Source organism: Callithrix jacchus, chromosome 11 (genome assembly GCF_049354715.1).
Source record: "Callithrix jacchus isolate 240 chromosome 11, calJac240_pri, whole genome shotgun sequence".
Classification (NCBI taxonomy): domain Eukaryota; kingdom Metazoa; phylum Chordata; class Mammalia; order Primates; family Cebidae; genus Callithrix; species Callithrix jacchus.
Window position 1 is genome coordinate 87739627 of NC_133512.1, and position 26951 is coordinate 87766577.

Consider the following 26951-nt stretch of genomic DNA (forward strand, 5'->3'; position numbering starts at 1 on the left):
TCTCAGAAGGAGGAAATGATCAACAGTACCAAATGCTGCAGAGGAAAATCTGTATGTGATATGAACAATTCTTAGTCCAGTACTTTTCACGCAATTACTCAGTAAACATTTATTACATTTTACTTCAAAGAAGTGATTGGCCATTTGCCAAAAGCAAGATCAGTAGAGTGTAAAGGGTATAAAATAGATTCTATTGTGTTATCTCCTGAGTGTGAGGTCAGATGTCTACTGGAGTAGTAGAACTCTTGCAATAAGCTTGTATGGAAATGGAAAAGAGAGAGGCGATGATACCTAGAAGGGAACCAGGAAGCAGTAGAAGACCTGAGCATGTGCCATTGTTGCTGGGAAAATACTGAAGAGAAGGGGAAAAATTAAACATGCAAATGAAAGAGAGGGGATCACTGATAGAATGAAGTCCTGAGGAGTCTGGAGTGGTGAATTCCGGAGCACAGGAGGGGAGGAGTGACTAAAGGTGTACTACAGAATAAATGTTTGTATTCTCCCCAAATTTATATGTCAAAGCTCCTCTCCCCACTGTGATGGCATTTGGAGATGGGGCCCTTTGGGAGCTAATTAGGTCATGAGGGTAGAGCCCTTACAGATAGTATTAGTGCCGTTATAAGACAGGAGAGGATCTCTCTGTGCCATGTAAGGATACAGCAAGAAGGTGGCCCTCTGCAAACCAGGAAGAGGGCCTTCACCAGAAACCAAATCTGCCAAGACCTGAATCTTGGACTTCCCAGCCTCCAGAACTGTGAGAAACAGATTTCTGCTGTTCAAGATGTACAGTGACATTCTCTGATAGCAGGCTGAGCAGGCAAAGGCAAAGAGGATTCCCCGTGTGGCTAGGAAGATAGATCTGCATGCAGGTGAGGCCTGTAGTGGAGAGGTAAAAGGCAGAGGTGAAGAGTGACAAGGTTTTTGCCTGCTGACTTTTGTTTACTTGATTAGGTAGAAGACAGGGTCATCTGCTGGGAGTTAATTGAGAGGAAGTAGGTTATGACAGGAGTGGTGGAATTTGCAGGAGAGAAATCACCAGAGAGGTAAATCCTGGAGGTTTACCGGGCAGTTTTGGCCCAGTAGAGGTCAATATACTTTAGTTGTTCTTCTGTACCTCATAGTTAGACCCTTTGGCCTGAATGTTGGAGCAGAAATGATAGACATCTGGGTTGATCAAGGGTCAGGGTGTTGCTATTTGAGTGGAATGAAAAGACATAAGGAAGTCAGGAACTTGAGGAATTGGCAAGGAAATGGGAACGCGATGGGCAATGGACTCTAGGTCGGTGAAAGGAGAAAGAAGAGGAAGGTTAAGAAGGGATGATGGATTCATTCTTTTTTAAAAGCAAGCAACTATAGAATGCCTGACACCAAGACAGACAACATCCCTACCAGCATGGGGCGGGGAGACATGGATGATAAAGACAGTTACAGTTAATGGTAAGTGCTATAGAGAAACGAAATAGGCTGCAGCAGGATGGCCTAATTTAGATAAGTGCTCAGGGAGGGCCTCCCTAGGAGGTCATATTTTTTTTTTTTTTTTTTAGGCCTCACTCAAACCCCAGGATCGCACCCTCTTATTTAATGGATGAGGTAACAGAGGCTCCCAGAGTTACTTAATGACCCCAGAGCAATTAAGTGGTAAAGGGAGGATGATGCACCCAGTCTTGTGTTCTTGTCAGTGTGCCTCATTGTCACAATTAGAAAGTGACATCTGGGGAGGGTGTTGCTTATATATATATATTTTTTTTTTCCACCCTAGCCCCTAACACCCCAACCAGGCATCCCCTAGCATAGGGTGGCCACCTCCTGGGTCATAGCTTCCAGTTGCAGCTGGAGCAGAGCCAGGAGTTGGTCTCAGAAGATGAAGCAGGTGGGACAGGAGGTGCAGTGTGGGAAACTACCTCTGGAGCCTTGAGCACATGCCTGGCACCTCAGCCCTAAGATGCCCTCTCTGCAGAAGCAGGTGCCCGTGTGTGAGTCACAACTGGGCAAGATGGAGCCCTGTAGGTCACAGGCACAGGCTGCAGAGAAGAGACAGGGTCAGGGCAGAAAGCAGATGACACTAGCTCTAGCCTTACCCTCAAGAGGCCTGAAGGATGGGCCAGGTGCAGTGACTCACACCTGTACTCCCACCGAGGCAGGAGGATCACTTGAGCTCAGGAGTTTGAGACCAGCCTGAGCAACATAGGGAGATCCTGTCTCTTTTTTTTTTTTTTTAAGGGGAAAAAAAGAAAAAGAGGGAAAAAGGAATATTACTTCATTCCTAGAATGGGTTTCAATAATGGCCGATCAATATTTTGAGTGTTTAAAGTGGTTAATGCATGTTTTATGTGTTTAAAATGGAGACCTCTATTGTGTTTATTTGTTCTGGCTCTGAGTTCAAGTCCTGGATATCGTTATCAATATGTTGTCTCGTTGAATCTAAATCTCATTATGTGTCTTATGTATCTGGGTGTTAAGATCTCTTATTGTTGCATTAATCCTTTTACCCTTGCATCCTTGTAGCTTTGAAATCTATTTTATTAAGTGTGAGAATTGCAACTCCTGCTTTTTATTTATTTATTTTTGCTCTCCATTTGGTTGGTAAGTTTTTTTCCATCCCCTTGTTTTGAGTCTTTGTATATCTTTAGATATATCGTTAGATTTTGTGGATAATGTATATTTTGTGTGTTTAAAATGGAGAGCTCTATTGAGTTTATTTGTTCTGGATCTTAGTTCCAGTCCCGAATATCGTTATCAATTTTCTGTCTCGTTGAATCTAAATCTCATTATGGGTCTTATGTATCTGGGTGTTAAGATCTCTTATTATTACATTAATCCTTTTATCCTTGTAGCTTTGAAATCTATTTCGTCAAATGTGAAAATTGCAACTCCTGCTTTTTATTTATTTATTTTTGCTCTCCATTTGGTTGGTACGTTTTTTTTTCCAACCCTTTATTTTGAGTCTATGTATATCTTTGGATATACCGTTAGATTTTGTCTGTATCTTTTGATTGGGAGATTTGGTCGATTTAAATTTAGGGTTGCTGCCGTTTGATATTAACTGGCTATTTTGTCCTTTTGTTGATAAAAATTCTTCTTTATGTTAATGCTCTTTACTTTTTGGTGTATTTTTAGAAAGGGTCATACTGGTTGTTCCTTTCTGTGTATAGTGCTTCTTTTAGAAGTTCTTGTAAAGCAGGCCTGGTGGTAATAAAATCTCTGAGTACTTGCTTGTTCCTAAAAAATTTTATTTTTCCTTCAAATGTAAAGCTTAAATTGGCAGGATATGAAATTCTGGGCTGAAAGTTCTGTTGATTAAGTATATTGAATATTGGCCCCCACTCTCTTCTAGCTTGTAGGGTTTCCGTTGAGAGATCTGCTGTAAGCCTAATAGGCTTACCTTTATGGGTAACTTGATCTTTCTCTCTGGCTGCCCTTAATATTTTCTCCTTCGTTTCGATCTTGGTGAATCTAACGATTATGTGCCTTGGGGTTGGTCTTCTTGAGGAATATCTTTGTGGTGTTCTCTGTATTGCCTGGGGTTGAATAGTGTCCTGCTTTGCTAAATTAGGAAAATTTTCCTGGATAATGTCCTGGAGAGTATTTTCCAGCTTGAATTCATTCTCTCCGTCACATTCAGGTACACCAGTCAAGCGTATATTAGGTCTTTTCACATAGTCCCATATTGCTTGGAGACTTTGCTCATTCCTTTTTATCCTTTTTTCTCTATTCTTGTCTTGTCGTTTTGTTTCATTAAGTTGATCTTCGACCTCTGATACCCTTTCTTCTGCTTGATCCATTCGGCTGTTTAAGCTTGTACATATTTCACTAAGTTCTCGTGTTGTATTTTTCAACTCCATAAGTTCATTTGTATTCCTCTCTATATTGTCTATTCTTTTCAACATTTCATCTAACCTTTTTTCCAAGTTCTTAGTTTCTTTACATTGGGTTAGAACAAGTTCCTTTAACTCCCAGACGTTTCTTATCATCCACCTTTTAAAGCCTACTTCAGATAATGGAACACAGTCCTTTTCCATCAGGGCTTGTTCCGTTACTGATGAGTCCTTTTCCATCAGGGCTTGTTCGGTTGCTGATGAGTCCTTTTCCATCAGGGCTTGTTCCGTTGCTGATGGGTTCTGATTTTGAGTATACTCGGCCTTCTTAGGCTGTTTTTTCCCCTTCATTGTAGATGAACCGCCTTTCTAATTAGTTTTCTGAGTCGACGTCCGACTTATTGATTCCCAGTGTTGGGATCCGAGCAACCCACTGTGGCAGCCTAAATAGCAGCGGTAAGACTGATGGTGCTCTTCTGCCCGGGAATCTCTGGTCTGGCTTCCCTCTTGAGTCCGCAACAAGCGGCTCTGACTTCCCTGAGCTCCAAACTCCGGTCAGTAGGGGAAGCAGTCCCGTTTGCTCTGCATGAAGAGCTGCTGCGCCGAGACGCTGGTAAAACCGCTGTGGCGGCCACAAGAGTCGCGCTGGCGACCCGTGGGGCTCCTCCACTGGGAATCAGCTGATCGGTGAGTGACGAAAATTCGTCTAAAAGTGTGGCGTCGTCTCGTTCTCTGGGCTTTCACTGGGAGCTACAATCCTGAGCTGTTAGTGGTCGGCCATCTTCAGGAGGTCATATTTTTATGGAGATCTAAAGGGTGAGAGGGAGCCAGCCACATGAAGGTCTTATCAGAGGAAGAACTAATGCAGAGGTCCTGAGACTGGGAAGAGTTTAGCAAGAAAGGAAAGGAGGCCAAAGTAACAGAAGAGAAGGTCAGAATGAGATGAATTTGAAAAGGCAAGCAGCAACCATGTCATTTAGGGCTATGCAGTTTTGTAAGGAGTTTAGATTTCATTGTAAGTACAGTGGGAAGCTTTTGAAGTGTATACAACAAGGGCGAGATGGGATCTTCTAAGCTACATTCTCAAGAATGGAGAGCAGGAATGAAGGCAAGAAGCCAGTTAAGCAGTCATTAATAGTATTCCAGGCAAGAGCTGAAAGAGGGTTTGGATTTGGGAGTGGCAGTGAAGAAGTGGTTGGATTTGAGATATATTTGGACATATATATCTCAACGCCCTCCCCTTGGTTTAAACTATCATCTATCATCTCTTGCTTGGAGTATACCAACAGCCTTTCCTTTTAACTGGCCTTTTTGCTTCTACTCTTAATTCTACTCTCCACATAGCAGAGAATGGAGCCATTGAAGACTCCATAAGTAAGATAATGTTACTCTTTGACTTCAAACCTTCTAGGGACCTCTCATCTCACTCAGAGTTTAAACTCTAAAAGTGGCCTACAAGGCTGTCCACAGTCTAGCTGCTGTGTTCACTGTGCTCCAGCCATGCTGGCCTTCTTGTATTTGTTGACTATACCAGACTCATTCCCACCCCAGAAACTGTACACTGCTGGAACCTTTCCCCAGTGTGCTTCTCTTCCAGGCACCCTCATGACTTGTTATATTATCAGTTTCTGTTTAAATGTCACCTTTGCAATCTTACCTTCCCTGGTTGCTCTATTTAAAAATCACATCTGCCTGTGCTGTACCAGCATTCACAAACCAATTTCCCTGCTTTATTTGTTCTCCTCAAAATTTATCATGATCTGACAGTCTATGAATTTTTTTTATTTGCCTATTTTCTTTTCCTTTCACTAGAATGTCATTTTCATGAGGATAAGAATTTTTTTTATGGTAGAATAGTGCCTGATACATAGCAACTACTCAATAACTATTTGTAAAATGAATTGCTGAATGGTTTGGCTGCAGAAAAAAGAAATGGTATAATCAGGGAAAAGTTAAAAATGCACAGCTTTTTAGCTCGATCAACTTGGTGGTGATCATACCATTTACTGAAAGAGGGATGACTAGGAGTGGAACAGGTTTTAAATGGTACAGTGGGCATTCTGCTTGTGTCATGTCGAGTTTCAGATACCTATTATAGCTCCAGGTAGATATCTTAGGAAGAAAATTGGATGTAGACCTGGAACTCAGAGGTGAGGAGTTTGGGAGTTATCAACATATACAGGATTTAAAGCCGTGACGTTGAATAGGGTCATGTATGTGGAGAGATAGGGAAGACAGAAGATTAAGAAGTGAGTCCCAGTGGTCTCCAACATTGACAGAGGAGAAGCATCCAGTGGCTTCTGAGCAGGGGCAGCTGGAAAGGCAGGAGTAAAACCAGGAGAGTATGATAACATGGGGGCTAAAAGAAGAAAGAATTTCTACAGTAATGAGAGTGGCCCAAGAAAGATAAGGACGAAAAATTAGAGAGTACAAGGCACTGGTGGTCTCAGTGAAATTAAAGAGGAAATTTGGTGGGAGTAATGGTGTGAGATAACTGGAGAGTAGTATGTTATGGTCAGAGCATTGCATAGTTGAATTTTAGGGGAACATGTCTAGATAATGTCAATGTCTGGAGTTTGGCTATCATTTGGGTTGCTTAATTACAATGGAAAGATGGTCTTCTTATTTTTAGAAGGTAAAACACTAAGAGTCTAGGTTACTAGATGGGATGTTCACATAGACCGAAATATCTTTGTGGAGGGTAAAGCTTAAGGTCAAGAGTGAGAATTTGGAGATGGGTGCCAAAATCTTCAGTGTGTGCAGGTCTGTTACCTGGTAGAAAACATGGTACGAGAATGCTCGCAGGTGCTGGGAACATGATGGCATGAACTTCTGAGGAGCAAGAACTACTGCGCAAGAGCTGAGCATTAATTAATCTGGATGCACTTTGGACAATGAGGAGAAGCAGCCCTATATCCTGCCTCATAGGCAAAAGGTTTTTAGGGTAACTCAACAGCTGCAAAAGAAGCAGTGAACTCAGGCTAGTGTTCTGTAAATAGCATGTGGATGTGTTGGGGAATATGTATTTCGTGGACTCATTTTAGGAGGGTTCAGTGGAAAGACTTGGGGAGCAAAGAGAATGTTAGAAGGCAAAGTGAAAGATGAGTGTCAGAGGTTGGAGTACCAACCTTCTGCCTATTACCATAAAAGAATCTTCCATAATAGTTAACTTTCAGCATGACCCTGTCATGAGATGCCTGCCAGCATGAATATTTGTTAACTGTGCCCTAGATAACCATATGCATTAATCTACTGAATAGAATTATTTACTATTACCCATATGAATGCGGAAGGATGACTGCCAAACATAATGATAGTGGTTTTGGCATAAAAAGTCCTTTCTGACAGTAATTGTTGGCCAGTGTGGTTAGCTGCTTGTTGAGGCCACTCTTGGCACAGGACAGCAGTGCCATGTCATCACAGAGAGGGAGGAATGCTTATCGCCCTCTGTCTGTGGGCCTGCTTACAAGCCATTGAAAACAAACATCAAATTTCTTGGCTTTGTTCATGATCTTTGGGCTAGGACACAACCCTATTTTAAGCTGTTTAAGATGAGAAAGAAATGTTTTACTCAGAGTTACCCATCAGTTTTGAGGAGGGTATAAATCATTCTTTTCCCCAAGATAGGATGAGACCAGCTTCTTTCCTGCCCTCATCTCTAACAACTTCACTCTGGGGTTTGTGAAACTGCAGTTTGCCATGGAGTTTAGAGTACAGAAATTTCCTCCCTAATAACATAGATTAAACAGTGGGGCTCTCAGACTTTGATTTTGGAAAATTCTTAGATGTCTTAAAGTTAGGTAAAGAATTGTCACTGAGGCAGGTAGAGGTGGAGGACAATCTTTGAAGATTTCCAAGTTTTGACCAGGTTTGCTTGTTGTTTTTGTCTGATTAAGAAACAAACGGAAAACAGAGTTTTACACTGAAAATATTTTTGTTGGGCTGTGCATAAATGCAAAGCTTGTCTCATTCATTTTAATTTTTAAAATTTTTTAATTTTTGTTTTAGCATTCATTTTAATTTTTAAAAAAACGCTTCCTTTTAGACTAAACTGATCACAGTTTTGACAGGAAAAGTAGATAATTATTTAGATAACCTTCTAGCCCTTTGAGTCTTTGGGAAGATATTAAACTCTCATTGGAAGATGATCAGCATGCCTGCAACTGTTACTTCTCCTTAGTTCTCAATGATGGATGCATTTACATAATGTGCTCAGTTCAGTGAAAAACTAGATAACTGGTGAACTAGTTAACTATCCATGCAGATCGTGTATTGACCATTTCTTTTCAATAGATGCAGCTTAATATTTGCCTTTAGATTAGTTGTGAAAATGACATTTTCTTATTTGTACGTTTAAGCCTCTCAGGACTGCATTTTATAGTGATCTGTATAAATCTCTTGGGCCTCTGAGGACTCTGGTAAACAATTCATTCTTCCCGTTTATGGCCCTTAGTGTCAGTAAAAATTACTGACAAAATAATAATCATGCAATATAGAGTGTCTTTTTTATTTTCTATTTATTCCTGTATTTGAAACTATAATTAATTAATGTCAAACTTGCAACTATAAAAAAATAGTATCTGCTCTTTGAATATAATACAGGCCAAATTCTATAAACTTTAATTAGGCCAAGCTTACATTGACCTTAGTAGGAATCTGGCTGAGGATCTCTTTTAGTTACCTCTGCCTTAAAATATGTAAGAATTGTCCCATTGCCTTTCTCACTCAAGGAACAATACATGCATAGCTAAACTAATAAAATGCTTAAATAGATACAAATCAAACTCGAAAGGTTTAAACTGTTGTGTTCATCCTGTAAGTCAGCTGAGAAAAAGCATACAGACCGTAGTTCTAAATTATGTCCATAGAGTATTTCACATCCAGTGAATTAACTCTGGCTTTTTTTCCCATTTGAGCTCATAAATGTTAACCTCAGAAGTGCCTCAAATTCTTCCACTGAAATAAACTTGAACTGACAATAGCCAGATGATGTAAAATAGAAACTGAAATTCTATCCTTGGCCCATCCCATGTTCTTCCCCATAGGTATTAGAGGAATCATAGGAGAGTTAGCATTTTCATTCTATGTGAGCTGTAATATTTTGGGCAAAACAGGGCATATAAATTTCTTGCTGCCAGGAGAAAGCAATTACCAATGTGGAGAAGATAGCGGGCAATAAATAAACAGAACTATGCTAGATAGTGAGCACGTTTAAAGATTTATTTAGAATGACTTAGCTGATAGAAAACAGGCCTTTATATTTATCATATGCTTTCATTCAAAGCTTGATATGGGAACTGTGGTCTTTTCATAATAGAAAGCCTAATTATGTTACCAAGTATTTATTTGGTACGTTATTTTAAAATAAATAAACCGAGTTATGATCTATTGTACAACTAAAAATGAAAACTGTTCACATATAGCATAGCCAGGGATGGTGGAACCCAGAAAGCTGAGGTTGCGGTGAGCCTAGATCACACCACTGCACTGCAGCCTGGGCGACAGAGCAAAAGACTCCATCTCAAAACAAAAAAAAACAAGAAAACCAAGCAGGCTGGGTGCGGTGGCTAACACCTATAATACCAGCACTTTGGGAGGCTGACACCAGCGGATCAGGAGGTCAGGAGATTGAGGTCAATATTGTAAAACCCCATCTCTACTAAAAATACAAAAATTAGCTAGGTGTGGTGGCACATGCCTATAATCCCAGCTCTCGGGAGGCTGAGGCAGGAGGATCACTTGAACCTGGTAGGTGGAGATTGCAGTGAGCCGAGATCATGCCACTGCACTCTAGCCTGGCAACACAGCGAGACTCTGTCTCAAAAAAAAAAAAAAACAGTATGCAAAATGTTGTATAAAAATCATGGCTGCACTACCTAGAATTTAAAATAAGTGGTGATACATAGTAACAAATTAGGTAAAATTTTTGCATTTTTTCATTCACCTTCTTTCATTTTTATTTTTTGTTGTTGTTGTTCCTTTTTCACCTTCTTTTCTTACAAGAAATAAAACAATATAAAGCTTGGTGGTGGCCTTCATCTGACCACTACTCACATTCACCTTCCGTGAGGCAACAGTGAGTCTGTTTTTTCATTTTGTTTTTTCTTTCTTTTCTTTTCCTTTCCCTCTTTCCTTTACCCCTCCTCTCTCCCCCTCCCCTCTTTCCCCCTCCTCTCCCTTCCCCTCTCTTTTTGTCTGAGATAGAGTCTCTCTTTCTTGCCCAACCTGGAGTGCAGTGGTGTGATCTTGGTTCACTGCAGCCTCTGTCTCCCAAGTTCAAGCAATTTTCCTGCCTTGGCCTCCTAAATAGTTGGGATAACAGGCACATGCCACAGCTAATTTTTGTAATTTTTAGTAAAGACGGGGTCTCATCATGTTGGCCAGGCTGGTCTCGAACTCCTGACCTCAACTAATCCGCCTGTCTCAGCCTCCCAAAGTGCTGGGATTATAGGCGTGAACCACTGCGTCCGACCCTCGGTTTGTTTTCTGACATTTCTATAATATAGCCAATAAACTATACATTGTATTGTTTTGTGTGCATTTTTAGATTTAATTATATCAGATTTTAGGACAGATATAGTGTACTTCACTGAAAACTGCTTGATTTTGGGGACTTGTATATGCAGTTGATCTCAGCCTTATGTATTCATCTTATCTTTCTAACTACTGAGGTTCTAAATGTAATTTCTTCTCACTTCTATGAATTGCCTTTAAGAATAACAAGTCATTTGCCACTTCTGTGAAAATAAACAAGTATTGCTTGTCTTTTATGTGATGGGTAGGGGTCAGTTTTAATGAACTATGTGTCCTGATGCCTGACATATAGCAAGGATTTCATATGTTTAAATGTTTACTGAATGAATAATCCTTTTAGATAAGGGAAAAAAAAAGACAAAAGTGCTTGATGTTTGTCCACATTAAGATATCTTAAGTTCTAAACCCATTTCTTTTTCTGTTGAATAGCAAAAATGCTATTTTGTCACCAGTTTACAATGTGAATATCCCAGTGTGGGAATAGTCACTATGGATGAGGAAAACTCCATCATAAATAGTGGACTAAACAAGGTAGTGGACTAAACAGTCTCTAGGGAATGTAGCTGGGAGAAGAGGTGCTGGTTTGTACAGTAGGCTTTTTCCATTTTGCTACAGTCTGCCAAACCAGCTGTGTATAAGAGATGTTATGTTTTTAGAATATAGTATTATTATAAAACTTCTTTTTCGAAGACATTTTGGCTTTTACATTTTATTCCTATTAACCAGGAGTTGGCAAACTAAGGCCTGTGGGCCAAATCTAGTCTCCTACCTGTTTTTGTAATTAAAGTTAAATGTAGTCATCCTACACTGATACTGAACACTAGAAGTTATTCCTTCTAGCGAGCCGTAATTTTGTATCTTTTAACAACTCTCTCTCTATCCCTTCCTTCCCCTGTTTTTCTGAACTTCTAGTATCCTCTGTTCTACTTTTTAGTTCTAGGAGCTCAACTTTATTTTACTTCTCCATATGAATGAGAACATGCAGTGACTAATTTTCAGTTCCTGGCTTATTTCGCTTAACATAATAGTGTCCTCTGGTTCCATCTATCTTGCTGCAAATGATAGGATTTTCTTCTTTTTTTTAATGCCTGTATGATAGTCCACTGTGTGTATATGCCATGCTTTCTTTATCCATTCATCTGTTGTTGGACACCTAGGTTGATTCCATGTCTTGGCTATTGTGAATAGTGCTGTAGTAAGGATGTGGGTGCAGATGTCTCTTTGATATACTAATTTCCTTTCCTACTGGAAATACCTAGTGGGATTGCTGGATCATATGGTTATTTTATTTGTAGTTTTTTGAAGAACCTCCATACTGTTCTCCATAGTGGCTATACTAGTCTACAGTACTACCAAAAGTGTATAAGAATTTCCTTTTTTCTGCATTCTCCCCAGAGTTTCTTTTTTTACTTTTTTAAAATCTTTTTATAATAGCCATCCTGACTGGGAGGAGATGATACTAAATTGTGGTTTTGATTTGCATTTCTCTGGTAATTAGTGAGGCTGAACATTTTTTCATATATTTGTTGGCTATTTGTCTTCTTTTGAGAAGTATCTGTGTAGATAATTCGACTATTTTTTTAAATTAGATTGTTCGTTGTTTTCTGTTGAGATGTTTGAGTTCCTTGTATATTCTGGACATGAATCCCCTTTCAGATGCAGTTTGCAAATATTTTCTCCTGCTTTATAGGTTGCTTTTTACTCTTGTTTCTTTTGCTCTACAGAAGCTTTGTGGTTTGATACAATACTATTTGTTTATTTTTGCTTACGTTACCTGTGCTTTTGAGGTCTTATTCATAAAATATTTTCCCAAACCAATGTCCTGAAGCATTTCCCCCATGTTTTCTTCTAGTAGTTTTACAGTCTTGGATCTTACATTGAGGTTTTTGGAAGCAATCTACAGTTTTGCTGTAATCTCTATCAAAATGCCCATGACATTCTTCACAGAAATAGAAAAAAGAATCCTACAATTTGTATGGAACCAAAAAAGACCGCAAATAGCCAAAGGAATTCTAAGCAGGAAGTACAAAGCAGGAGGCATCATACTATAAGCTATTGTAACCCAGACTGCATGGTACTGGCATCAAAACAGACACACAAACTGATGGAACAGAATTAAAAAGCCAGAAATTCATCCACATATCTACAGCCAACTGATTTTGACAGAGGTGCCAAGAACACTCATTGGAGAAAGAACAATCTCTTCAATAAATGGTGCTGGGGAAACTGGATATTCATATGCAAAAGAATGAAACTAGACCCCCACCTCTCACCCTATATTTAATTATTTTTAGTTTTGCTTTTTGGATTATCTAATATTCAGCCACATAAATAAGATGATTTCCAAATGTGATAGAAACAATGGAAATTGGTGATATGAGGGGGTGGGTGGTGACAGTAGGTAGAGAGGTAGAGAGAATTTGAGAAGATGCTGTAGGAGCTAAGACCCAGGAGATGAAGAAACCAAAACTCAGAGAGGTTAAATAATTTGTGCAAACTCATACAGGTAGTAAGTGGCAGAGGTTGGATTTCAATTCAGGAATAACTTTAAATATAGGACTCTTTACTCTGTAATACAGCTATCTTCTTAAATTCAAGTAAACAAATCACAAAGATGATATGATAGTATTATGTGAGAAGCATAAGCAAAATGGTTTAGTTATGGACTTGGCAACCCAGAAACTGGGATTCTGATGTGTTGAAATTTGGACTTGGTGCTGATGACTGGGTTTGAATCATAATCCCAGCACTAACTTGGCTGAATCACTTAAACTTGCAGCCTTTATTGTTTTTTAGTGGGGCGGGGGTGGGAGGGACCTCATCTGTAAAGTGAGGAGGGTGTTTGGATGATCGCCACGGACTCTTCTGGCTCTCACTTTCTATGATGCTGTGACTTTAGGAGGTGGCATTTGATCTGGGCTTTGGAGGGTGGGGTGATTTTGACAGGCTGCCTTGTAAATTAGGGGAAACGGTATTCCAGGTGGTGAAAACGGTTCAAGCAGAAACACGGTGGCAAGTAACTGTAGAAAGGGTTCTGGGAATGGTGTGTGATAGTCTGGTTTGACAAGGCTAGAATTTAATCCTGCAGAAGATAAGAGAGGCCAGAGGAATCTGGCCTTGAGCTGAGAGAGGGCCTTAAAAGTTATACTTAGGAGCTGGGAATTGTTTCTCTGGAATTGCAGAATTTGAAAGATCTTTGGTGCTTTCTTTAATATCCCTGTCCCATGACCAGCTTCTCTGTATATAAATAGTTCTGGTGAAAGAGACTTCTCTAGACTTTCTATTCCATTTTCAGACAGTTCTAACTGTAAGAAAATTCTTCTGTGCATTGACTCAGAACATACAGGTTCTACCTGTACCTTGTCCAAGATGTAGATAAAGGAAGATTATAAACGATAAAGAATATGTTTAGGGGTATGTAACTCAAGGGCCAGAAGTAGAGCTGTGGCAACAGACATAATAATATACTATGTAGCCCAAAGCAGTAGAACTTTAAAGCCTTTAAAAAGTATTCTAGTCAGGAATTATGGTTGAGCACCTGTGATAGGTTGGTCATTGACCAAGAATACAACAATAAGGCAAAGTTCCTGCTCTCACGTTCTTCTCAGACTCATAGAGAATGTGGGCCAGTAGATGATTGTGACAAGGACTCTGGTAGTTCAGGCCGGGAGTACTTAACTTGTAGATGAAGGTAAGAGGTCAGGAGTCAGGGGCCAAGATTTCTTAGAAGTTGAGGAGCTGGCCAGATTGACCAGGAAGGGAGAGCACTCCAGGGAGGAGGAGCTAGGATAGATGCATGAGTGAACGTAGCCTGTTTAAGGAACTGAAGGCTGTTTTATGCCAGGTGTGTTGTGTGTATGAAGTGGCTAGAAATGAGACTGGTGCAGTAGACAGGGTCTCATCACAAGAGGCTATGTTTGTCATGCGAAGCATTTTAGATTATATCTTGAATTCGGCGAGAAGCCAGTTTTCCTAAAGGGAAAGCCAGTTTTCCTAAAGGGCTATCCCCCTCCCCAATTTATAGAATGAATGTATACTTCTTTTAAAAATGTTAGCACAAGTCCAGATGTGGTGGCTCACGCTTATAATCCTAGCACTTTGGGAGTCCAAGGCAGGCAGATTATGAGGTCAGGAGTTCGAGACCAGCCTGGCCAACATGGTGAAACCCCATCTCTACTAAAAATACAAAAATTAGGTGGGCGTGGTGGCAGGTGCCTGTAATCCCAGCTACTTGGGTATCTGAGGCAAGAGAATCACTTGAACCCAGGAGGTGGAGGTTGCAGTGAGCCAAGACTGTGCCATTGCTCTCCAGCCCGGGCAAGATTCCATCTCAAAAAATAAAGAAAAAAAAAATTAGAACATGATAGAAAATAGGAAGGAAGAAATATAAATATCTTTAATCTCATCAATGAGAAATAACTGCTGTTAAAATTTTAGTATATTAATATAATTTAGTATATTGGTATAATTTCAGTATATTTCTAACCAAGTATTATGCATAGGCTTATAAGAAAGGCATGATTTTATTGCAAAATATAGTTTGTATTGTGCTTTTTCTAGTGTAATATTGTATGCCAGCATTTTCCAGGCCATGCTGTTGAAAGTTTTTTGAAAACTAACTTCTAATGACAACATATAATGGCCCAAAAGGTGACTATAGTTTATTATACTTAAATGTCTCATAATGGGTTAAATTTTAAGTTGCTTGCATTTTTTTTTTTTTTTTTTTTTACTGTTACAAATAATGTCATGATAAACAGCTTTGCAAATTTGTATTGAGATCTGATTATTTCCTTGGGATAAGTCTTGTCATGTCAGTGATTGCCTTTTAAGCAGGAGTATGATGCACTCACTTGTGTGTATAAAAGCCTTTGGACTCTTGTGTATAAGACAGCATTTGAAGAATGGATTGGAAAGAGGTGACTGGAGGTAAAGGGACCACTGCAGATGCTATTTAGGTGTTTGTTTGCATAACAGAGCTTTCAGTGCTCATAATGAAAGCTATCAGCATGTTTTACATATTAACTGGAGGTTGCAGGGCCTCCAAAGTGGCTGTAGGGAGAAGAGGGTGACAAGAGGTTAATGATTAAGGAAGAAGATGTTTGAAGGGTTGGCCTGGGAAGAGGGAAATTGTGAGCTCAGTATTAGCTGTGTTGCCTTTAAGACACTAAGGTAAAACTGTCAGGAAGATAGTTGACAAGAGCAGGATGTTAGATTGTGGAAGTCATTCCCATGTAGGTGCTGATGAGATCTGGGTGTTTAAGATAAGAGGATGTGGGATATAATCTGCAAAAAGACTTATTCCTAAGTCACAGACAAGGGGGAACTAGAGATGGAGCTGTGAGGTAAGTATGAAAACCAGAAGAGACTGCTGTTGAAGAAGCCAAGAGAGGCAAGTGTTTCAAAGAAAAATCCATCTGACTTTTTTTTTTTTTAAAGACATAGTTTTGCTCTTGTTCCCCAGGCTGGAGTACAATGAGGCGATCTCAGCTCACTGCAACCTCTGCCTCCCAGGTTCAGGTGAATCTTCTGCCTCAGCCTCCCAAATAGCTGGGATTATAGGCGCCCACTATCATGCCCAGCTAGTTTTTGAATTTTTAGTAGAGATGGGGTTTCATCAAATTAGCCAGGCTGGTCTCGAACTCCTGACCTTGTGATCTGCCAGCCTTGGCCTCCCAAAGTGCTGGGATTACAGGTGTGAGCCACCACACCCAGCTAACCATCAGACTTTCAAATGATGCAGAAGTCAAACAAGAAAATGGCGGAGGGTATCTGTGGGAGCAATTTCAGTTACCTGTAGATGGCGACAAGCAGATTCAGATTATGGGGAGGCAAGCCAGATCATAGTGAAGCAGTGAGGGGTAAACTGAGCTTAGGGAGTAGCAGGCATTTCTCTAAGATAGCTTGTTTGAGGGGCCGGAGAGGGCAATAGAGGCAGCAGAGGGTTCACGTTTTCTTCTTGTTTATATTAAATTAGGAAAGCTAGATTTGCTCATTGTCATATGACTTCAATGACCTCTCCAACATTTACTTTTTGCCATGTTTAAAATCCTTTTACTGGTGATTTTTTTTTTTTTTTTTGGGACACAGTATACTCTGTCCAAGCTTCCAATGAAAGTACTGCTGTTCAATCTCCTAGCATCTTATCTCAAGTTCTGTTGGAACCAGGAAAGACCTCATGTTTGTATATGTGGTCTCATTGAGTTTTAATAAGACTCAGTTTTTAAGCTTCAGCAACTAATATTTGGAATTTCACTTTTTAATTATAGAATATGATTTGTGTCCTTGAAGTTTGATAATTACCTGAAGAATTGGCTGGAAACAGTACATGTTTAAATGTTGCAGTTTAGAGAATGTCTTTATTGTGTTACCAAATGCTGAATGACAGAAAGCTTTAATTCTAACCAACTTTAATTAGAAAGAGGAAAAAAAATCAAAGAGTAATATCAACCAGAATCAAAATGAACCAGAACAAGAAATACTTTTATTGGTTACAGAACATCAGCAATGTGTGGTATAGTCTTATTCACTTCCTTTATCAACAATGAAAATACTTCAGGCCTCTCTAGGGAAGTTCAGACCATCAGTCTTACTGAACACATAATAATTTTAATAGGTGTTTTTTGTTAGTAATATGATGCTCTTTTGGGCTGCAAAAAATTATTTTTTTAAATTATACTTTAAGTTCTGGGGTACATGTACAGATCATGCAGGTTTGTTTGTTTTTAATGTTAATTGCATTTTAGGTTTGGGGGTACATGTGCAGAACATGCAAGACAGTTGCATAGGTACACACATGGCAGTGTGTTTTGCTTCCTTTCTCCCCTTCACCCACATTTGGCATTTCTCCCCAGGCTATCCCTCCCCACCTCCCCCTCCCGCTGGCCCTCCCCTTTTCCCCCCAATAGACCCCAGTGTTTAATACTCCCCTCCCTGTGTCCATGTGTTCTCATTTTTCATCACCCGCCTATGAGTGAGAATATGCGGTGTTTCATTTTCTGTTCTTGTGTCAGTTTGCTGAGAATGATGTTCTCCAGATTCATCCATGTCCCTACAAACGACACAAACTCATCATTTCTGATTGCTGCATAATATTCCATGGTGTATATGTCCCACATTTTCCCAATCCAGTCTATCATCGATGGGCATTTTGGTTGATTCCAGGTCTTTGCTATTGTAAACAGTGCTGCAATGAACATTCGTGTGCATGTGTCCTTATAGTAGAACGATTTATAGTCCTTTGGATATATACCCAGTAATGGGATTGCTGGGTCAAATGGAATTTCTATTTCTAAGGCCTTGAGGAATCGCCACACTGTTTTCCACAGTAGTTGAACTAATTTACACTCCCACCAACAGTGTAAAAGTGTTCCTTTTTCTCCACATCCTCTCCAGCATCTGTTGTCTCCAGATTTTTTAATGATCACCATTCTAACTGGCGTGAGATGGTATCTCAATGTGGTTTTGATTTGCATCTCTCTGATGACCAGTGACGATGAGCATTTTTTCATATGATTGGTGGCCTCATATATGTCTTCTTTCATAAAGTGTCTGTTCATATCCTTTGCCCAATTTTGAATGGGCTTGTTTTTTTCCTGTAAATCTGTTTGAGTTCTTTGTAAATTCTGGATATCAGCCCTTTGTCAGATGGGTAAACTGCAAAAATTTTTTCCCATTCTGTTGGTTGCTGATTCACTCTAGTGACTGTTTCTTTTGCTGTGCAGAAGCTGTGGAGTTTGGTTAGGTCCCATTTGTCTATTTTGGCCTTTGTTGCCAATGCTTTTGGTGTTTTGTTCATGAAGTCCTTGCCTACTCCTATGTCTTGGATGGTTTTGCCTAGATTTTCCTCTAGGGTTTTTATGGTGCCAGGTCTTATGTTTAAGTCTTCAATCCATCTGGAGTTAATTTTGGTGTAAGGTGTCAGGAAGGGGTCCAGTTTCTGCTTTCTGCACCTGGCTAGCCAGTTTTCCCAACACCATTTGTTGAACAGGGAATCCTTTCCCCATTGCTTGTTTTTGTTGGGTTTATCAAAGACTGTATGGTTGTAGATATGTTGTGTTGCCTCCGATGCCTCTGTTCTGTTCCATTGGTCTATATCTCTGTTTTGGTACCAGTACCATGCTGTTTTGATTACTGTAGCCTTGTAGTATAGTTTGAAATTCGGTAGTGTGATGCCCCCGCTGTGTTCTTTTTGCTTAGAATTGACTTGGCTATGCAGGCTCTCTTTTGGTTCCATATGAAGTTCATGGTGGTTTTTTCCAGTTCTGTGAAGAAAGTCAATGGTAGCTTGATGGGTATAGCATTGATTCTGTAAATTACTTTGGGCAGTATAGCCATTTTTACAATATTAATTCTTCCTAACCATGAACATGGAATGTTTCTCCATCTGTTTGTGTCCTCTCTGATTTCGTTGAGCAGTGGTTTGTAGTTCTCCTTGTAGAGGTCTCTTACGTTCCTTGTGAGTTGTATTCCAAGGTATTTTATTCTTTTTGTAGCAATTGTGAATGGCAGTTCGTTCTTGATTTGGCTTTCTTTAAGTCTGTTATTGGTGTAGAGGAAGGCTTGTGATTTTTGCACATTGATTTTATATCCTGAGACTTTGCTGAAGTTGCTTATCAGTTTCAGGAGGTTTTGGGCTGAGGCGATGGGGTCTTCTAGGTATACTATCATGTCGTCTGCAAGTAGAGACAATTTGGCTTCCACCTTTCCAATTTGAATACCCTTTATTTCTTTTTCTTGCCTGATTGCTCTGGCTAGAACTTCCAGTACTATATTGAATAGGAGTGGTGAAAGAGGGCATCCTTGTCTAGTGCTGGATTTCAAAGGGAATGCTTCCAGTTTTTGCCCATTCAGTATGATATTGGCTGTTGGTTTGTCATAAATAGCTTTTATTACTTTGAGATATGTTCCATCAATACTGAGTTTATTGAGGGTTTTTAGCATAAAGGGCTGTTGAATTTTGTCAAATGCCTTCTCTGCGTCAATTGAGATAATCATGTGGTTTTTGTTTTTGGTTCTGTTTATGTGGTGAATTATGTTTATAGACTTGCGTATATTGAACCAGCCTTGCATCCCCGGGATGAATCTTACTTGATCATGATCGATAAGTTTTTTGATTTGCTGTTGCAATCAGCTTGCCAATATTTTATTGAAGATTTTTGCATCTATGTTCATCATGGATATTGGCCTGAAGTTTTCTTTTCTTGTTGGGTCTCTGCCGGGTTTTGGTATCAGGATGATATTGGTCTCATAGAATGATTTGGGAAGGATTCCTTCTTTTTGGATTATTTGGAATAGTTTTAGAAGGAATGGTACCAGCTCCTCTTTGTGTGTCTGGTAGAATTCGGCTGTGAACCCCTCTGGACCTGGGCTTTTTTTGTGTGGTAAGCTCTTAATTGCTGCCTCGACTTTTGCCCTTGTTATTGGTCTATTCATAGTTTCAGCTTCCTCCTGGTTTAGGCTTGGGAGGACACAGGAGTCCAGGAATTTATCCATTTCTTCCAGGTTTACTAGTTTATGTGCACAGAGTTGTTTGTAATATTCTCTGATGTTGGTTTGAATTTCTGTGGAATCTGTGGTGATTTCCCCTTTATCATTTTTTATTGCATCTATTTGGTTGTTCTCTCTTTTCTTTTTAATCAATCTGGCTAGTGGTCTGTCTATTTTGTTGATCTTTTCAAAAGACCAGCTCTTGGATTTATTGATTTTTTGAAGGGTTTTTCGTGTCTCAGTCTCCTTCAGTACAGCTCTGATCTTAGTTATTTCTTGTCTTCTGCTGGGTTTAGAGTTTTTTTGATCTTGCTCCTCTAGCTCTTTCAATTTTGACGATAGGGTGTCAATTTTGGATCTCTCCATTCTTCTCATATGGGCACTTATTGCTATATACTTTCCTCTAGAGACTGCTTTAAATGTGTCCCAGAGATTCTGGCATGTTGTGTCTTCGTTCTCATTGGTTTCGAATAACTTCTTTATTTCTGCCTTCATTTCGTTGTTTATCCAGTCAACGTTCAAGAGCCAGTTGTTCAGTTTCTATGAAGCTGTACGGTTCTCGGTTGGTTTCTGAATTCTGAGTTCTAACTTGATTGCAGTATGGTCTGAGAGGCTGTTTGTTATGATTTCAGTTGTTTTGCATTTGCTGAGCAGTGCTTTACTTCCAATTATGTGGTCAATTTTAGAGTAGGTGTGATGTGGTGCTGAGAAGAATGTATATTCTGTGGATTTGGGGTGGAGAGTTCTGTAAATGTCTATCAGGTTTGCTTGTTCCAGGTCTGAGTTCAAGCCCTGGATATCCTTGTTGATTTTCTGTCTGGTTGATCTGTCTAGTATTGACAGTGGAGTGTTAAAGTCTCCCACTATTATTGTGTGGGAGTCTAAGTCTCTTTGTAAGTCATTAAGAACTTGCCTTATGTATCTGGGTGCTCCTGTATTGGGTCCATATATGTTTAGGATCGTTAGCTCTTCTTGTTGTATCGATCCTTTTACCATTATGTAATGGCCTTCTTTGTCTCTTTTGATCTTTGTTGCTTTAAGGTCTATTTTATCAGAGATGAGAATTGCAACTCCTGCTTTCTTTTGCTCTCCATTTGCTTGGTAAATCTTCCTCCATCCCTGTATTTTGAGCCTTTGTGTATCCTTGCATGTGAGATGGGTTTCCTGGATACAGCACACTCATGGGTTTTGGCTTTTTATCCAATTTGCCAGTCTGTGTCTTTTGATTGGTGCATTTAGTCCATTTACATTTAGGGTTAATATTGTTATGTGTGAATTTGATACTGCCATTTTGATGCTAGCTGGCTGTTTTGCCCGTTAGTTGTTGTAGATTCTTCATTATGTTGATGCTCTTTAGCATTTAGTGTGATTTTGGAATGGCTGGTACTGGTTGTTCCTTTCTATGTGTAGTGCCTCTTTCTGGAGCTGTTGTAAAGCAGGCCTGGTGGTGACAAAATCTCTGAGTACTTGCTTGTTCGCAAAGGATTTTATTTTTCTTTCACTTCTGAAGCTCAGTTTGGCTGGATATGAAATTCTGGGTTTAAAGTTCTTTTCTTTAAGGATGTTGAATATTGGCCCCCACTCTCTTCTGGCTTGTAGAGTTTCTGCCGAGAGATCTGCTGTGAGTCTGGTGGGCTTCCCTTTGTGGGTGACCTGACCTTTCTCTCTGGCTGCCCTTAGTATTTTCTCCTTTATTTCAACCTTGTTGAATCTGATGATTATGTGCCTTGGGGTTGCTCTTCTTGTGGAATATCTTTGTGGTGTTCTCTGTATTTCCTGCATTTGAGTGTTGGCCTGTCTTGCTAGGTGGGGGAAATTTTCCTGGATAATGTCCTGAAGAGTATTTTCCAGCTTGGATTCATTCTCTTCGTCACATTCTGGTATGCCTATCAAACGTAGGTTAGGTCTCTTCACATGGTCCCACATTTCTTGGAGACTTTGTTCATTCCTTTTTGCACTTTTTTCTCTGATCTTGGTTTCTCGTTTTATTTCATTGAGTTGATCTTCGACTTCTGATATTCTTTCTTCTGCTTGGTCAATTCGGCTATTGAAACTTGTGCATGCTTCGCAAAGTTCTCGTGTTGTGTTTTTCAGCTCCTTTAATTCATTCATATTCTTTTCTAAGTTATCCATTCTTGTTATCATTTCCTCGAATCTTTTTTCATATCTTTTTTCAAGGTTCTTAGTTTCTTTGCATTGATTTAAAACATGTTCTTTTAGCTCACAAAAATTTCTCATTATCCATCTTCTGAAGTCTAATTCTGTCATTTCATCACAGTCATTCTCCATCCAGCTTTGTTCCCTTGCTGGTGAGGAGTTTTGGTCCTTTCTAGGAGGCTAGGTGTTCTGGTTTCGGGTGTTTTCCTCCTTTTTGCGCTGGTTTCTTCCCGTCTTTGTGGATTTATCCACCTGTCGTCTGTGTAGTTGCTGACTTTTCGATTGGGTCTTTGAGTGGACACCCAGGTTGTTGATGATGAAGTATTTCTGTTACTTGGTTTTCCTTCTGCCAGTCTAGCCCCTCTGCTGTACGACTGCTGAGGTCCACTCCAGGCACTGCTTGTCTGGGTGCACCTATAGCAGCTGCAGAACAGTGAGGGATGCTACCAGTTTCTTTTTCTGCTATCTTTGTCCCAGAATGATACCTGCCAAATGTCAGTCTTTTGGATATAGAGGGGTCAGGGAGCTGCTTGAGGAGACAGTCTGTACTTTGTAGGAGCTCAAGTGCTGAGCTGTGAGCTCTGTTGTTCATTCAGGGCTGTTAGGCTGCTATGTTTAATTCTGCTGCAACATAACTCATAAAAAAAACCCTTTTTTTCTCAGATGCTCTGTCTGGGGGGGGATGGGGCTTTCCTTGTGAGTGACCGCCGCGCTGTCCTGCCCAGCTAGGAGGCAGTCTAGTCACTATTTGCCTGCCGAGGCTCCGCCCTGCTGGTGTGAGGTTTGCCCTGTTGCTGCAGTCTCTGCCCTTCTGCTGTGGTCTCTGCCCTGCTGCCCCGGGCTATGCCCTGAGGCAGAGTCTCTCTGTTGTAGCGGGTTGCCTCGGCAATGGCAGGCTGCGTCAGCAATGGGTGTGTACCTCAGTAGGGGCAGTTTGCCTTGGTAATGGCGGGCGCCCCTCCCCCACGGAGCTGCGGCCTCAGGGAACCCCTCCACGGGGAGCGTTTGGAATCGCCATTTTGTTTGTCCCACTGCGCTACCCCAAATGCTGTCACCCTGAAATCTCCTGGGCTAGCTCACTGTCCAAGTCCTGTTCAGTCTCAAGTTCAGCCCTCCCAAGTCTCAAGTTGCTGGCCCAACAGGGCACCCAGATGAGCGTGCTTTGTGGGGACCGCTGTGTAGCACCGCCACAGCGCGGGCCGTTGCCACACCGGCCGCCAGCTGCGCCCGCCAAAACCTCTGCCTGGCGTTCCGTGTCTCCTCTATACCTAGGAATTTCCCCGTTCTGTGGGCAACAAAGATCCGACTGGCAATGCGGCCCTGTCTCACCCCTTCCACGCATTGACCGCGAGCTTCAATCCTGGGTTGTTCTCACCGCAGGTTTGTTACATAGGTATACATGTGTCATGGTGGTGGTTTGCTGCATCCATCACCCTGTCATCTATATTAGGTATTTCTCCTAATGCTATCCCTCCCCAATCCCCCCACCCCTTGTTATTCCTTCCCTAGCCCCCTACCCCCCAGGCCCTGGTGTGTGATGTTCTACTCCCTGTGTCCATATGTTCTCATTGTTCAACACCCACTTATGAGTGAGAACATGCAGTGTTTGGTTTTCTGTTTTTGTGTCAGTTTGCTGAGAATGGTCGTTTCCAGCTTCATCCATGTCCCTGCAAAGGACTTGAACTCATCCTTCTTTATGGATGCATAGTATTCCATGGTGTATATGTGCCACATTTTCTTTATTCAGTCTATCATTGATGGACATTTGGGTTGGTTCCAAGTCTTTGCTATTGTGAACAGTGCCGCCATAAACATAACATGTGCATGTGTCTTTATAATAGAATGATTTATAATCCTTTAGAAAATTATTTTTAAAGATATGGTAAATGATTCTTGGCTTTAAAAAATAGAACAATATGGTAAATGTTCCTTATGGAGGAAGAATTGGATAGTTAATGCAGTGTATTCACTGATTTGTTTTGCTTAGCAGTAAATTAGCCTATTTTTGAATATTATTTCTCTCAGCATAATTACTTTGAATATGTTGACACAAAAACAGTTATCACATTTTAGAGGTTATTATAATAGATAGCAGTTATCCATGTAGAGGATTAGAGGAGAATATATCTGTGATTTTGCTCTATAAAGAACCTGGTTACCTTTCTTTTAATATAAGATTTCACTTTTGTTTCTTTTCTTTGAGACTGAGTCTCACTCTGTCGCCCAGACTGGAGTGCAGTGGCACGATCTCAGCTCTCTGCAACCTCCACCTCCCGGGTTCAAGTAATAATCCTGCCTCGGCCTCTTGAGTAGCTGGGACTACAGGTGTGTGTTACCATACCTGGCTAAGTTTTGTATTTTTAGTAGAGATGGGGTTTTGCCATGTTTGCCAGGCTGGTCTCAAACTCCTGACCTTAGGTGATCCACCTGCCTCAGCCTCCCAAAGTGCTGGGATTATAGGCATGAGTCACCATGCCTGGCCAGATTTTACCTTTCTTGAAGATAAAAATTTTACTCTGAAATTCTTGGTCTGTCTTCTTTCTGTTTGCTTCCCAGTGAAGTTCAATATTATATATTTTGACTTTCTTTGGGCCTCTCTTCATCCTCATTCAGTCTAAAACCCTTGGACCGTTCCTTTAATTATTTGTTCACTGACATAGTCCGGTCTCTTGCTCCTTGATTTTTACTGAACCTACTTCAATTTACCCAGGCTCAACCTATCATTTGACATCTTGTTACTATACCTGGGCTGCTGACCACTGCTCGGTAAAACTTGACAACCATGGGAATTACCCTTCTATAAATTCATAGTCTCTAGTTTGTTTGGCCCTCAAGACAGCTTAGCAATCCTTTCTTTTTTTTCCTCCTGAGCAGTTCTCCTCTGTGTGGCTATTTTTCACTTTCACCCCATCTTTAAACTTCTTTGCCACCTATTCTCTTAGTCTCAGAAGATGATCTTGGCCCCTGTTTTACAGAGGCCATCAGGCAGGAACTCATAAACTTTCATCTTTATTACCACCCCCATCACTACCTACAAATTTTCTTTTAGCCTATGTCACTTGCTAGCTATTTTTCTACCATTTCTCCTTAACTTTGCCACTAGGCTGCTTGAAAGAGTAGTGCCCCCTTGTTTACCCTTCTGTTGTCTGCCTTCCATCCAAACTGCTCTTGGCAAAGTTACCAGTGACCTAACTGGTAATGCCTGTGAGACATTTTTCACCCTTTACCTTGTTTGGTTTCTCTGTGGCATTTTATCTTTATTGAGCAGTTTCTTCAACTTTTATGAAAAACTCTCTCTTTGAATCTTATCCCACTTTACCAGAAAAACAAGAAGCATTTAATGATTTACAAAATAATCTATATGAACACTTATAGCCCAATATTAATTATACTTTTAAGAACTGAATTATACTTTTATATAAATACAATTCAGTATTATACTTCAAAAATAAGAAATACTCTAATCCCAGCACTTTGGGAGGCCTAGGTAGGCAGATCACGAGGTCGGAAGATTGAGACCATCCAGGTTAACATGTGAAACAACATCTCTACTAAAAATACAAAAAATTAGCCAGGCGTGGTGGCGCACTACTCGGAAGGCTGAGATAGGAGAATCACTTGAACCTGGGAGATGGAGGTTGCTGTGAGCTGAGATCATCCCACTGCACTCCAGCCTGAGCGACAGAGTGAGACTCCATCTCAAAAAAAATGCTTATTTCTTAAGATACTTAACTCTAGTAATCATTTTACTGTGTATAAATATCAAAATGTTATATATACAATAAAAGGATCAGAAATATATACTAATTATTCCTTGGTTTCTTCTGTCCTAGTTAATGAAGGAGTTCCCTCTTCTGAGCATGTTCAATATCCATGAAAACCTTTTAGAAGCTCTTTTGGAACTACAAGCATATGCTGATGTTCAGGCAGTCTTAGCAAAGTATGATGGTAAGTCCTTGGTTATTTTTATTTACTTGACTATTTCTCTTTCGATGTATTTTCCCTGATTAGATTGGAAGGGTCATTGTAAATAGCACAGCACTTTGGTAACCATCTCTTAGAGAATTTTCACGTACAGTTTTATGATGATGTTTGGCAGAATCTTAGATTTTCATGGTTAGCAAGGGCCAGAAATGTGACATGGCATGTGTCCCATTCCTCTCCTTCCCTCTCTACAGACTCCTCTTGTGCTCGCCCCATTAGGCATTTATGTCTACGTTGCTTTATTACCTCTGTGGTCATCAATTACCCAGAACCCCACAGGCAGTACCTATCCTGTTGGGGCAGCATTGACTCTTAGAGCTCTTGCAATAACTCCACATCGGTTCACTGTGACCACTGCCTATTGGTCACATTGACCCTTTGGAGCAATGTAGAACAGCTAGTATCCCTTGCACATGTGACAACTCAGTAAATATTGGAAGATGAAATCATGTCCCCTTCATCCCAGTTCTTCTCATTAGCAGCAGAATATCCTCATTTTTTTTTTTAATGGCAGGCTTTGAAGTCCCTTTACCATTCTGGTTACTCACTCGAACTTATTTCATTTTGCCTGTTCCTAAGAAATCAGAAAAATAAACTGGTACATCCTAGATATTTAAACACCCTAATTCTCATATTGTTGTTATCCATTAATTCATTATTGGATTAATTGGACAAAAATTATCCACATAATTACCTGCCATGACATAGTTTCTAAAATCTCTGCAGAACTTCATACTATTCTGCCTTATTTCAATAACCATCTTCCTAAAGTGTTTGCTTGTAAAATGGATATAGAAAGTGATTACATATTATATAATCATTTTTTACTCTATAAAGTATTTTTTCTTTAGTAAGCATCTTCAGTGCATTTAAAGAATTATTCAGGCTGGGTGTGGTGGCTCACTCCTGTAATTCTACCACTTTGGGAGGCTGAAGCAGGCGGATCACTGGAGGTCAGGAGTTCGAGACCAT

The 26951-nt window shown here is 40.3% G+C and overlaps 1 protein-coding gene across 19 annotated transcripts in view; it reads left to right on the forward strand.

Annotated features, from left to right (window-relative positions):
* ST7 (suppression of tumorigenicity 7) overlaps window positions 1-26951 on the forward strand; it is a 306671-nt gene that overhangs the window by 219949 nt on the left and 59771 nt on the right. For all 19 annotated transcript variants that reach the window (XM_017975480.4, XM_017975482.4, XM_009002742.5 and 16 more), the window contains one exon: window positions 25829-25943. In XM_017975480.4, coding sequence (XP_017830969.1) covers window positions 25829-25943 — 115 coding nt within the window. The remainder of the gene's footprint in view (window positions 1-25828; window positions 25944-26951) is intronic.